This window comes from Bacillus rossius, chromosome 11, assembly GCF_032445375.1.
Source record: "Bacillus rossius redtenbacheri isolate Brsri chromosome 11, Brsri_v3, whole genome shotgun sequence".
Classification (NCBI taxonomy): Eukaryota; Metazoa; Arthropoda; class Insecta; order Phasmatodea; family Bacillidae; genus Bacillus; species Bacillus rossius.
In genome coordinates this window covers 8,956,492-8,971,102 of record NC_086338.1, presented here as the reverse complement: position 1 = coordinate 8,971,102, position 14,611 = coordinate 8,956,492, and the positions used below count along the sequence as shown (strand labels likewise).

Sequence of the window (14,611 nt, the reverse complement as noted above, 5' to 3'; positions counted from 1 at the left end):
AATAAATAAAACATAATAGTTAAGAATAATAAAATAAAAATTAAACCAGACACAATGGGGAAAACAAAAACACACAGCAGACATCATTCAAGACATTAACAGAGACAAGGCACCAGGTAATTAACACAGAGATCAAAATGTAGTAGAGGAAATAAAGTAATAAAGTATTTGGGTACACAAGTAACTTCAGATAATCAAAGTTTATTTTCTTAAGTTAAATAACTAATCTTATAAAAAAAATCATTGTTTTCGTAGAGGGTACATAGTCATGAAAGTGAACGACTGTTGAATTGAGGAATTTTCAGACCTGTGTTGGCCAAGACATACTTGCATTTAATATTACAATTATGGTATTTTTGGACAAAAAGAGCATCAAAATAGTTCCTGCGATTTGAGAGTGGAGTTAAAGTGGGCTGATAATAATTATTTGTGTTAAATAACTTGATAAGTTTATTTAGTACACTTTCTATTATATTATTATTAGCCTAATTTAAACTGTACAAATAATTCAACAATATTCTGGTTTTAACATAATGAAAGTGAAGTAAAGTGCAAGTATTGAATCAGAACTGTCAGCATAGGTAGTGATACATTTAATTAGAGCAAAGATCCAGGGAGCCTAAGAATAAATATAGGCAACGTGTTTATGAAAGTATAACTTAGAATCTAAAATTATGCCAAAGTCTTTGATATAGGCAACTTTATCAATCAATATGTTATCTATTAAGTAGTCCAAGTGTACTGAATGATATTTTCTAGTAAAAGTTATTATTTTGGTTTTATTGTGGTTTGAGGTTAAGGCTAAGATCCTGAGTTTCTCGCGAGCGGGCAAAGACATATGTAGTTATCTACGTCCTCAACAGAGCGCACTAGCAGTACGGTTGAACGATGTAGCGACGCGCGGAAAAAAGAGGGGTGGGGGGGGGAAGAGGACGCTGTTCTCAGAATTCTTATCGCCCAGCGGGGTGTCATGTTTACGACCGGGTAGGTAGAGGGGGGAGGGGGAAGGGTGTACTCTGCCTCGGCGAGTATTAGATTTCCAATCCCTTGCCTCTCTGTCCCTTTACCCCACACGCACCCAAGACTACTCGATCCTCAACAAAGCACAAGAGAATAAATATTACTATTTTTGGTACATTTCAGTTAGAAACCCGTACGTAACCGAGTGCAAATGTAGTTTTCCTGCCCCTGTAAAAACATCGTATTGGGACAATGTGCGTTACGGGACATTTTTTCGTGCGTGCAGCCGGCGTTCATCGATTTATTAGACGTTGACACGTCAAAAAAAAATTTAACTGTGTACTGCAAAGGTTTTGCGCTTCTACAAATTTTCTTTCTTTACACATTTTGTCACAGGTGTGTGCGTATGTGTATTACACAAACAGTTGGTCGTTGACCATCTAATAGCATGACGTTACCTATGTTGCAAAGCGGTATTATTTGCTATATTTGATATCTGATTAGGACTGTATTTTTCTGTGCAACTATATATATATATATATACAGGCGAACATTTTATACTATCGGAGAATTTTTTGTAGCTGAATATCTGTCTTCAAAATATTGCAGGTTATTGCATTAATTTTAGTGTTTTAAATTTATTATGTTTTTTTGTATGTATACATGAGGCTAGAGCTAGAAAAAAGTTTTTGTTTGCTTTTTTAGCTGACCTGCAGCTTGTGGCTTTTGATTACACTTCCTTTTTTATATGTGATGTTTAAAAACTATGTTATTAGTAAATGTCCTGGCATTCGTACTTCTTATAAAAAACGTAATCATATTTTCGAAAATTAAGCTATCATTTAGTAATTTATTATTGCAATATAAATACTTGTGTATGCCAGTCGCGTCTGGCGAAATGAGGAGCTCCACGCTATCCCTACTGGTGACGTCAAGCATCACTGGTAGTTAGTCTTTTTTGTATGAAATGTAAGTCAAAGAGGCTCGAAATAAACATCAGTTGTAACTAATAATAATAATTTAATTCTGAAAGGGCCACATACTCGAAGAATCGGCATCTCTACGCAATCAAACGTATTTTAAAATATCTAAGGAGTAGGCTACACGTCATAGGTTGTATAAGAATATTTCGGAGGGAGCTAACCAATGATATTTTATCGTGCATACAGATAAAGTGATATTTTAAGAGTAGTAATCCCTCCCCCCTCCCCCCCAACACCAACACCAAACTGATGGATTTATTGACACATCCGTACATAAAAAAACACTGCTCCAGAATCTGCACCTGAATCGTCTTAGTGGGGAAAAGGTGTACATAAATTAAGATCACTGAGGTTATACAGAAGGTAATCAACCAGAGTAAATGATTAGGAGCAAGGAATACTAATGAAATAAATATGCCATTGATATAATTTAATGATAATTTTTACTCACGTTTTAGAAGTTGATATTGCTGAATAGCAAATTTACATTATAAATTTTGTTACAATGAAAAATTGCGAACAAATAAATATATATTTTTTTTTTAGTGTATCACTTGATTATGTTTTAAGACAAATGGAAACTAGATATTATGAGTACAAAATATTTGTAAGTCCTAATAAAAATTTACGTAGTAAAATACTTACATTCATACAAAATACAAATATTTTTCTTAGATATACAAGTATAACTACATTTCATTTTCGGCCAACGAACATATAGTTATGCTTTGGGCCCTGATAATAATACATAATTACATTTTCATTTTTCACTAAAAGTACATGAGGCACAAAAGTCAAAAAATCTTAAAACACAATAAAAATATACCCGGTCTACATTATATTTTAATACAAACACCAATACAATACTAATTTTAACTGAACATTTTTTGGAGATATGCATAATTTTATAAAAATTAATCAGAAAGTAATGCAGTTACATGTTTGCAACCTTTCGTATTTCACTTGCCTTTGACGAATCCGGATAGGTTCAATGTTTAGCCAGCTGAAAAGGATGTTTAGATTTTATTTTTAAACGCATGTGAAATTAGTCCTTTTTTTTAACACTTCATCGCTGTCACGTGAATTTACGGCAATTTACATTATTATTGTACTTTTGTTTTGTAGTAACGATCGGTAGGCTAAATATGTACGTGTGTTTGTTGAAACGTCGTTTTAAACATCCATAAATTAATTTTGTCAATTTATTTATTGATACCAGTAAAATACAAAATAAATTATATTTATTTTACAACCTCTTAAATTATTTAAATGATATATAATATATGACCAAAAAATTTTCAAATGAAGACGTATTTTAAACTTGAAGTACGCGAGAATTACACAAATTCATTTACTTGCGTATTGCATAGCATACTTCACGTCCATTTCTGACAGTCTTGCGAAGTCACTTCCAAAGTATCTACAAGTATATTCTTCAGGCGAATTCGGACACGGCATTATAATCTTCCATTATATCTAGAAGACGTGTTCTTACATTTGCTTGGAGTTTTAAATTTTTTTTTTTTGAAATAATGAAGGCAATTTTAAAGTTTAACTCCATTGCAGAAACACTTACGCAATATATTTGGTGGTTCTCTGCAAGTGTATTTTGTGTTTTATTCTAGTTCGATAATGAAGTCAATCTGAATTTATTGCCTTTTTTCAGATTTGTTTATACATTAGATGTATATAAATATAAAAATTTATGTAACAGGATGAATCTTAAATGGTTTGAACAGTTATCTATAATGACTGAGTTGGTTTGTTCATTAAAAGCCTTCCTTCTTTACTGTTCAAGTTGGATTTCTTTTTAACTCAAAAAAATTATCACGTAAATAAAAAAACTAATAAAATAGCAAACTTCTGTTCGTATGTAGATGTTATTTTGCTACCGTTTAAATCATGAAAATAATGTAATACAATTTTTTCTCTAGATAAGTAGATCTAGAAGTAAGGCTACATATTTCAGTCGTTACCATGGTACGACTTCCGGAAAAGTTTTGCATATATATTTTTTTTTTACAGAAGGTACCGGAGCTTGCAGGTTGCGCAGAAAGGAATTGTATTGTTTGTGAGAGTTCTCTGTTGGCAGTAACACTTATGATATATGCATGATATTCTGTTTCCAACTCATCGTTAAAACTAAATTGTATAGACTGATTATTATCCTTTGATTTAAAATCTAAGTTATTTACAGTGTTGAAAATATGCTTTCTTGCGTTTAAGAATATTTAGTTTTGTTTGTATGATGTTTAAGTCACCCGCAAAGATGAGGTAGTTATTGTATACTGCTTCATTAGCGGTTTTTTTAATTTTAGTCTTGACAATGGGGAATCAATTATACAGGCTGTGCTAAATAGATGCATTATGCTTTATGTCATTAAGATCAAACTCTTCTATTTTTGTGCAATTTATAGTATTCCTAGTTTAGTTACTTTATCCAACAATATATTTACACAATAAAGGCCTTAGATGCTTTATAAAAAAAACTCAAGTGATTCATAATCAGTTGCCGTGTATAGATTTATTTTGTAGAAAATAAGCAGTATGTGTTTTAGTGCTTAGAGTTGATGTAAAACCATGTATTAAATTTGAAAGTATTTTGTAATTTTCATACTTAAAATTATCATACAATGTTCAAATATTTTTCGATATCAGTAAGGACACCTATATTTCGCGAATACATCTCGTGTCAGGCTATTTCACACATAACTGTAGCTTTTTTCTTAGAGGTTTGGCGAATTGCGGGCGTGCAGCAGTACGGTAACAAAGTTCTCATTGGCCCCGTCGAGTGCGGGAAAACAGCCTTCACCGACCACAGCCAATAATTACAAGAAAAATCTACAGTGTTTTGTAAAATACCTTGACACGAAATGTATTCGCGAAATGCAGATGTCCCTAGATATAAGACGTAATTGCTCTCGGACGATAATTTTCTTTACTGGTATTATCACCTTTCTAATGCAGGAGAATAGTTTTTGTAGTCTTGTGATACCCATTCTTAAAGAATTCCAATAATGGAATATGTGTTTATTATAATAAATGGAGAAGTGTATATACTATTAGCAAATGGATCATTAAAAATATGAAAAGAAATTATAAAAAATTACCAATTACTCTACTGCACATAAATCACAGATTTTAAAAAGCAAAATTTACTATAACATTCAAAATATTACAGAGCTTGCAATGTAGAAAACACGGATGCATGTTGTTGTCTAAATGAAATAAATAAAATACAAGTCTGTGGCTTTAAAAACCAAAGAAATAAAATGTTTCATAAATATTCAACGCTTATAAGGCTACAACTATTACACTGATAGGACATAGTTTTTCTAGTACATCATACAGATTCCTAACCAGACACACACATATATATAATTTGTGTTACGCTTCAATACATTTGGCCATGATTTAAACCTAATAAATAAACAATGCAAACAAGCGAAACTCTACAGAGTAGCTATCGTCAAATAAAATCTGGGCCAAAAGTAAATCAATATTTTAGTGCTCAATACAATTTGAAGGAAATGGAAGATTTTTTTGTAATATTATAAATGATCGAACAAGGATTGCTGATTTGGTTTTGTATTAATTTTGAGCGTAAAACTACACCGAAAAAATTGAATAAATTTTTCAGTTAAGCTGCATGTAAACTGAACTGGTTTGCTAGCTGTCTTGCCATTGTAAACATGACTATGAGTCTCATTGGCCATGTTGGTGATATGCAAGATTTTCAAGGCTGTCTCCCGATATTATATATGTGTTTTATTTTTATACAAAATGAAGCACGAATATGTTTCATATTTCTTGTATGAGATACCAGTTGCAAAGACTTTTCAGTTTGATTTCAGTGGTATAAAATAACTTAATTTATTTTTTCCCGATAACATATTTTTGACATTAGTATAATTTAATCACTCGCCAAGCAGAGAACCTTATTTTTTGTAGTCATGAAAAAATTGTTTGTGTTCAATATCAGCTAATAACTTACTATTGCTTATGTCATTAAAAAATACATTTACAGTACTGTTCAATTTGTACAAGCATGAGAAGTAAACAATAATTAGAATTTTTTATCAGATATAAAGCATCAATGTATCAAATTAAAAAATAAAAGAGTTCTCGTCAGCCACACAATTTCTGTCTCTCAACATTCACACATCTGCAATTTTGCGTTTCTTTGAACGACTTTCTTGTGCCTGTATAATATATTCTGGCTCACGAATCGGTTGTCCCCTGGGACGACATGGATCAGCAAGCTCTGGCAACAAGCAGTTGTTAAAAAACCGCACCAATTTTAACTCCATTTTCTCAAGCCAAAAACAATCATCTCTCACAATTCTTTCTATCGAAATGCCTTTCGTTGTCCAAACTACAAAGTCACACCACTTCCTTCGTGTGATGTGCAATTGCCCTTGCACTTAATAGAAGTAATTGTGAGAGCGATTCAAGCAAAGCTCACCATCGGCAACTCTGCAAAAGAACGATTTGAGTTGCACTGCCGCATCTAAAGGGTTAAGTTCTCTTGCAGAGTATGGACATTTCACCTCCACCAAACCATCATCACCAACTAAACCATCGGGAGAAGCTGCAAGAAAGCAATGCTGAAGGTCAACAAAGAGACCACACTGTTGAACAGTATGGCCTGTTTTTCCTTGGTACAAAGAAACAGCCACGCGCTCGTTTGCAAGGCCATGAATTGTGGCAGCATTCTCCAATACACGACTGTACACAATTGCTTCCACTGTCACTTTACACGAAGTGTTTTCCCTCATTTTACAGACACGTCCGAAAAAGGAAGCAGTGACTCGTTTTCTCCGCTCCTTCATCCACAACTGACTGCTTCCTTGATCTCGTGTCTGCACCTCCAGATCATTTCTTTCTTGCACTGTAAGTTCTATGCTTCTCATCACAGACTCAGTCAGAACCTCTAATTCATGACCAGAGGCTGGAGGCTGAGTTGCGTGAGGACCATAGCTCTTATCACCATGTGGCTTAGATGATTCCGATTTTCGTGGTGCGTGAGGATTCATGTCCAGCCTTCGCCTACAGTTTGCCTGCTGTTTCTGTCTTTTTGCCATTAATCGCTTCACAGTCACTCCAGGGCTGTGACCTGTGATCGCCTTCATAGTTTGTCCATGCCATTTGTAGCGAAGTTGGAAAGACAAACCTGCAGCAGTGGCCCTTCGGCTGTAAGACCCCTGTTGTGAACGGTAATCTGCTTACCGCCTGCCATCCTCGCTACTAATGACATGTACATTTCTGCTTGGTTGGTTGTGAGATCCAATACAAGTGCTTGTGACTTTGCTCTCACTCGGTCAAAAGCTTGTTTGACTACCACAACCAATTCACGAGGCAATTAATCATAACTGCAGGGATTCGCTGATGTACCAGCTCTCTCACACACTTCTAAATGGCATAACTTATGATCTCCAAACACATGGTTCGGCACATTTAGAAGTGCTGATTGAAGTTGCACAGCATTACCCCCACAGTTGCTGATACAACCTCTTGCACAGCGACAAAGGGCTTGGATTTTCGACTGGCTGAGATGCCGTGTATGGCTGCCCTTGGCCATGGCATAAAGATTCTTTTTAAGATTCTTCACGACATGGTTAGCACATTCAATCTTTTCAACATCTCTCCCATACGAAACATTTGCAATTATGGCTGCATGCACACTGGAATCACCATCACCAACAAACTTCTTAAATTGAAGTTTGTACTTGTCTTCACAGAACCGGAATCCTTCCACTATAATGTCTGCCTCCATTGCAGTGGAAGAGTCAGACCAGTTCCGGAAACACAAGTGCGGTGTGTGCTCCATTTCCATTCGTTCGCTCCGAATGCATGCGGTACAATATTTGTTTCTCACACCAAGGAATAACAATTTCTTAGTGTAGAACCCAATTATTATAGCACATCCAGACTTAGCAGAATACCTATGACCATAGGATCTTTGGCTCCAACCTCCATCCAAAATTCCTATTGTCCAAGCATGTTCCTCATCTCCAACCATACAGATTCGTCCATCGTCTTTCGCCATAGAGAACTCTTCCAGTGCAGCATCTTCCATTTCCTTCTGCAACATTACCTTCCAGTGTTCTCCTATTTTGTTTTCATGGTAAGCAAAGCAACCTGGGCTCATAGGATGTACATTAATAACTGACAACAATTCGTGCAATGGCCCATAGCCTAAGCCAACTGAAATTGTGCCCCAGACCATCTTGTCATTGACATCTAGGTGGTTTGTATCCTGTTTTCTTTTTTTTGGTCTTCCCACTGGAAGACATTCCACAGGTTCCGACTTGAAATGCTGCTCCTGGTTGCAGTGTGTACACTTGAATTTAAAATCGGTCAGTAGGCCGTACGTTTGTACACTGTTCAGCACATACATTCCTGAAGATGAAATCGGACATCTGTAAAACCAAATTATAATAACAATAAAATATTTCTGATAACAACCCACAACAATTTTTTTAATTTTCCCTTCTTTTTCTCAATAAACAAAATATTATTCACTAATTTGACTATTTAGCTATACCTATTGCTTTACATTGGTACCTTTTCAAGCAATGGGGGTGTGCTTTCAAATTTTATACAACTGCTCTATTACCATTGTATAGGCTAATATTGCATGCAGCCCATCTTCACTGTCATTTAAATCGAACACAAATGATTTGCAATGAATCCTGACAGTCATGGGTGACTCTGTTACAAAAGGTGGCCCCTTGGGCGAGAAGCTGTAACAAGAGTGCAGTTTTCAAGGCAAAATGATTCTGTGTTGGTGTATCCATTTCCAGACGCAGTATGCTAGTGATTATATAGTTTTTTTTTTTTTTGCATTTAGTAAAACCAACTGCTCAAGCACAAGGTAAGAATTGCTATTTGTGGAACACTAATTTGTTCTTAATTATATTCGCGCATTTCCCCCAAGTAATCACTGTTGCGAAACAACTATTTGGCTTCAAATAAGAGAGATAATACGTATTGAACCCGCTGTAAAAAATGTAATTGAAAATTTTATTTCGAGTAAATATTTAAGTTTACTTAGCAGCAGTTATCCTAATTTTGTGCTGTACTTGATTTATAGCCACATAACCCAACATTTTTTATAGACCGACGACAAATGTGCTGTAGAAAATTCCTTGTTCAGAGCTCAACCAAATATTAGCCGATAGTTACAATGGTATTATGTTGGATAATGTGTTAGATGAAAAAAAACATTATTATGAAATCATATACAATTACAACATATTATTTTGGAAAGATGTGTCATCATCAGATCAGTTACTTCCTATGATATTTATCCACAACGTTTGTCTAAAAACTTTCTTTATAATACAAACCATTGCTGGAAGGGATTTAAAAAATTTTGGTTTGGAATGTGAAAAACATGAAAACCTCTTTACCGTGTACTCTACGAAATCAATGTTGTTTTTGTTGAAATTTTTTCAAATTGTTGCAACCTTTTTTCCTAAGTAAATTTTATGTTACAAACCATTACTGCCGGGGGTGGGAATAACAAGGAAAGAAAGATAAAAAAGTTATTACCGTTTAACAGATATTTTTATATAACTTCTAAAACTACTTCTAAAACTTTTGGCTGAAGCAATTCTTGAAAAGAAAAAAACAATAAAAATAGGGGCCGGAATTAAAAAAAAATTACTTTCAATAGTATAAATTTATTCAAATTTATTTTTAATTATCTTTATATTACCTTAAGCCTTTGTCCAAAAATATTTTTTTACGACCACGTATTGGTGCCAAGGATGAAAAGTCTTTGAAAGTTAAAAACAATTACATAACTATTAAGTAGGTACAATATAAAATTTGTTCGTTTAAATTCGTTTAGACATTAAATGCTATGTAAAGTAAGTTTTTAAAATTTTTCAGGTGGTTATAAAAGTATCCAAATAATTTCCACTTTGAAGTCTACCTACGTCTGTAGACTTTGCGAAAGATAATTTTTTTCCAGATAAAATTTTTTTATGTGCACATTTTTTACAGTGCCGTGTTTTGACAATTTTTTTATTAAAACCTTACTGATTTAATGTAAGTAAGTCTTTCAGCAGTTCATTAGATATATTTCTTAATTGTAACCACATATGCCAAATTACGACCCCTTGTTGACAATATGGCACAAATACGTTGTTTAATTTTTGTAATATTTATTAACTTAAATCTGCATTGAAACATTAATTTATCCTCATGCTAACTAATGAAGCCATTACTGTATTGTTATTTGCAATTGGGGAAAAAACCGAAATAACCCAACTTCACGTGACACAAATGTTACCTGTGTCTCTCCAGAAGACGACACTGCACTATGAAATGACGCATGTCCACCAGCATCCGGCCATTTAGCATGCTGAGTCCCGGATCTGTATGTGGCAGTGGAGGCTCGTAAACCACTACCAGTGGGGGGAGATTATCGTTCCTAGAAGAGTTACACGTTTTTAAGACATCGCTCATACAAATAATATCATATCAGAATTCATATATAAAATCTAAATCAACCTATCATATCGCAAATAAAAAAGAAATATAAATGTAAATCTTACCTTTGATCGTCATCAGGCATAATGTTTGTACAATCATCGATTATATGTGATGCACACGCCGCCACTGAAGGTGAAATGCCGGTCTGTTCGGGCACTGTGGGTGCCAAAGTTTCACCATTTTGGCTTTCCGGCAATGCTGGTTCTGCAGAACCACCACCAACAACCAAATTTTTTTGGAGCAACCCGAGCTTCTTCCGGGCTTTCACTAATCTTGCGAGCCTACAGAAAATAATGTAATTCATTAGAATAGGTAATGAGTGAAAACTATTTCATTGCAGATAACCAAGAATGATGATTAGGGGAGGACCAAATAAAATGTTCTAATACTATTTTAGTACATTTACGATTGAAACATTTAGTAGATTTTATTAGTGGTTCAAAAACGTCCCGTTATCTATAGCACTGCAGTAAAACAATATTTAGGTAAGATTGGTACACTATGATAAAGCATTAGGAAAAAAGTTAAAAACTATTAAGTGTTTTGTTTTAGGTTGGTCCGGGGGGGGGGGTGAGAATGCGGCTATGTCTCCCCTCCCCATTCCTGTATCTGCCACTGTAGATACATATTTATCTGTGGTTTATCTGCTTTTTGTCTACACTTCGTCTCTTAATCTATCGCTGTTAAAATTGTTTCTTCTGTATTTTTTGCATAGCCTATATTTATATGAGTAAATGGCTTTATATTTGTTAGTTTTTTCTCTCGTTATTTAAGTTTTTTTTTCTCTAACTTTTGACTATTTATTTTGCGTAAATTTAGGTATATCTATTCATTACACATCTACAAAATAATAAGTTAAGACTTATACGTGGCACGGTAAAATGTCTTTATCGTGTTTTCTGTGTGATATATTACTAATTTGTAATCCAAAAACCTAAAACTGTCTTCAAAATTTATGTCTAGTATAAATAACCATTAGTTAATAAGTCTAGTATAAACCACCATTAGTTATAATCGAAATTTATGTTAGTTTTCAAACTAGTTTACAACATAAGTTTTTGCTCAGAATCCATAAATAATACTAAATTTGGAATCTTTTTTCAGCTAACAAAATATATACATAACGAAAACGAATAACCCCTGTACCGTTGTGACAGTTAAGAAGAAACAATTAAAACGGCAATGGAATCTTTTAAGTTAGTACTTGAGTCTTAATTTGTTTTAGCGTTCTCACGATTCTTGTTACTGATATAAAATACTTAACTCATGCATTTTGCGTTGGCTATGTTTCATTCATTATACGTTATTATTTTATAAAATTTCAAAAATTTATGTAACGGAAAATCACCAAAAAAATTAATAAGTTTCAGAAAGGAGCTCTATTCTTAATTAATTAAATAAAGGTGTGTCATTTTATATAATAATGTAAATTATTATAAACGCTAATACACAATTTACAATACACAATGATGTTTTTAAAATTTAATATAAAAAGAAAATTTTCCGCTAAGTATAAATCAACTCTTTACTTTGAACCGCTATATCTGCGAAATTCTTCAAAAGTCTAGGTATATGTCGGATGATAATTATAGGCTCAAGTTACTTTTACAGAGAGAAAAAAATATTTGCAATTACGATGTACGATTACATAAAAATACTTACTCAATTTTTCGTCGATTAACTTCCTTAAATTTTCTGCTCACCTTCATCTTGAATAAACAACACCAGCACACGTTCACTGATACAAGTTTTGTCAGTTAAACGTTTCATAATTGCATTATTCCCGCCAGAACTTCTCTGCGATAGTCGAGGCATCTAGCGGGTAACTCGGAACTCATCGTGGAAAATTGTGCCTGATCTCTACCGGCAGAACACTGAACTCACACGACATCTGCTCTGTTTTAGAACTCCACGCGTCGGTTAGTACAAAAGTCTAAAAATTAAATTATTTAAATTCTGTACGTAATGTTTCAGTTTTGGGCTATAGGAATTGTAAAGGATACTCAATTTGATTTGTATGTAAAATAAAGACCGTGTACAGTTCTTATAAATATGAAATACTTAGTTTTAAAAATTTCTTAATTACAATTTAGTAACAAATAATTTTTTTATAAAATTTTTTCTACCACAATTGCAAAAATCAAAGCATTATTATTTAATGCTGTAAGTGACATTTTTTTTACCGATAGTGCTATTCGTGGGATAAATCATTTCCCTCGTGCCTGCAAAACTATGGATATCGGCCTTAACCAAATTTGCAGTACACCAAATGTTAATACTGTTAATGTAATTTTGAAGTAACATACAATCATTAATTGAAGTAAATTTTCAGATCATCTGCGAAACGAGTACCTGTAGAATAGTTGAGGACTTGAATTATATCATTAATAAATATGTTAAAGTGTAGCGGGGACAATGTACCACCCTGTGGAACACAAGAACAGGCCTAATTTGAAGAAAATTTAAAATAATTATACATACAAAAAAATTCTATCTAGATAACTGGAGAACCAATTAACAAAATTATTATTTAAATCTAAATTTATCTTTCTTTCTGACCCCTCAGTGTAGATGGGATTTAGAAGGGTGATGGCATTTGTGGAGGGAGGAGGACATCAAGTCTGGAGTCATGTTGGTTACAAGAAAATGTGTTACTTACCGTATTGGCCCGAATATAAGGCGACCCCGAATATAAGGCGACCCCGAATATAAGGCGACCCCGAATATAAGGCGACCCCGAATATAAGGCGACCCCGAATATAAGGCGACCCCGAATATAAGGCGACCCCGAATATAAGGCGACCTGCAGTTTCAGGAGGCCAAACAAATGTAAAAATAATTTTTGGTAGAAATTAATGTGAAAATTCATTAGACATACATTTTGTGTTGATAAATCGTTTTTGCATTTATGTATAACAATTAATTTATATTTATCACTTTACTTATTTAAAATAAGTTTGAATGGCCTACCCTAAAAGTCAAAAGAAAACAATTAGAAAATATTTACACTTTTAAATATTACACTAGAAATTTTTTCGTGTTTACTCTAATGAAGCTGCATAATTGTCATCTTCAGAGCTGTTTATTTGTCTAGAGCTCGTTCCCCGCCGTTCCACAGGTGTGTGATTGTTCATTTTTCACAGTTTACTGTATCTACGAATTTAAAATTTTTACAATGGCTATTAATCACTCTTAAAATACAGCATTTAACTTTCCGTTTGACTTAAGCTACGTATTACCACAGAACAAGGTGTATTACTATTTAGTAGTGTGTTTAACGTAAAAAAAGCAAACAAAGAATGCATCTTGCCGGAACAAAACAAGTGGCTAGCTGACATGATGAAGCATACGGCCATGAATAACTTCGGTTACGTGACCGCGTATATTTGTCCATATTACTCTCTGACAGAGAGAGTCTGTTCTATGAATTTGAAAGAATAATCTATTATAATTATGAAAGGTTTTTACATAAATAAAGAGTGGATTATTAAAATAGCTTTTGAAGCAACGTACCAAATTCCTGTTAATATGGCGTCTTCGAGCGTGTTCGGCAATGTTCGTTTTACAACAAAGAAATATTGTGGAAAGACAGTTGGCAGCCGTGAATTTCCATACATTACATCCGAAATGTTTGTAAACGTAAACAATCATTCTGAAAATAACTGTGATATTTTAGTACAAATATTTCAGTTAAAAATCTGAAGATAAATTACCGTAAATGTTAACACGCGATTGTACACAAAGTACAAATATGAATTGTGAAATAAAAGGTTGCCATTTTGAGATGCTTCAACATTCACGTTTTTACTCAAGAACAAATATTTTAATTTTCAACTTCAAACAATTGTAAATTACTGCAATATTAGGTGGATTTATTGTTTTTCCCCGTGTGAGGTAACAAAGTTTTAGTTAATATAAAAAATCGTGAACGTTTTGTTAAACAATGTTTCTACTGTAGCTTTCAGCTTGGAACTAATGTTTGCGGTTCTGACGTCTTGGGTGCGAAAATAAGGCGACTTCCAATTTTTGCATCTCTCGTTTATGTAAAAATGGTCGCCTTATATTCGGACCAATACGGTATTTCAAAACTTAAGCATTTACAAATAATTTTGCCAAAAATTTTTGAACACCCATTTAACAGTGGAACTAGGCGGTAATATGAG

General features: G+C 33.7%; 1 protein-coding gene across 1 annotated transcript; it reads right to left on the bottom strand.

The window, feature by feature from the left end:
* Positions 1-4,918: 4,918 nt before the first annotated feature.
* LOC134536623 (uncharacterized) lies at positions 4,919-12,794 on the bottom strand. Its single transcript, XM_063376416.1, has 3 exons — positions 10,511-12,794; positions 10,246-10,386; positions 4,919-8,365 (listed from the first exon to the last, which is right to left on the bottom strand). The coding sequence occupies exons 1-3, from the start codon at positions 10,750-10,752 to the stop codon at positions 7,306-7,308; spliced, it is 1,443 nt and encodes a 480-aa protein (XP_063232486.1). The 5' UTR covers positions 10,753-12,794; the 3' UTR covers positions 4,919-7,305.
* Between the last annotated feature and the right edge of the window lie 1,817 nt (positions 12,795-14,611).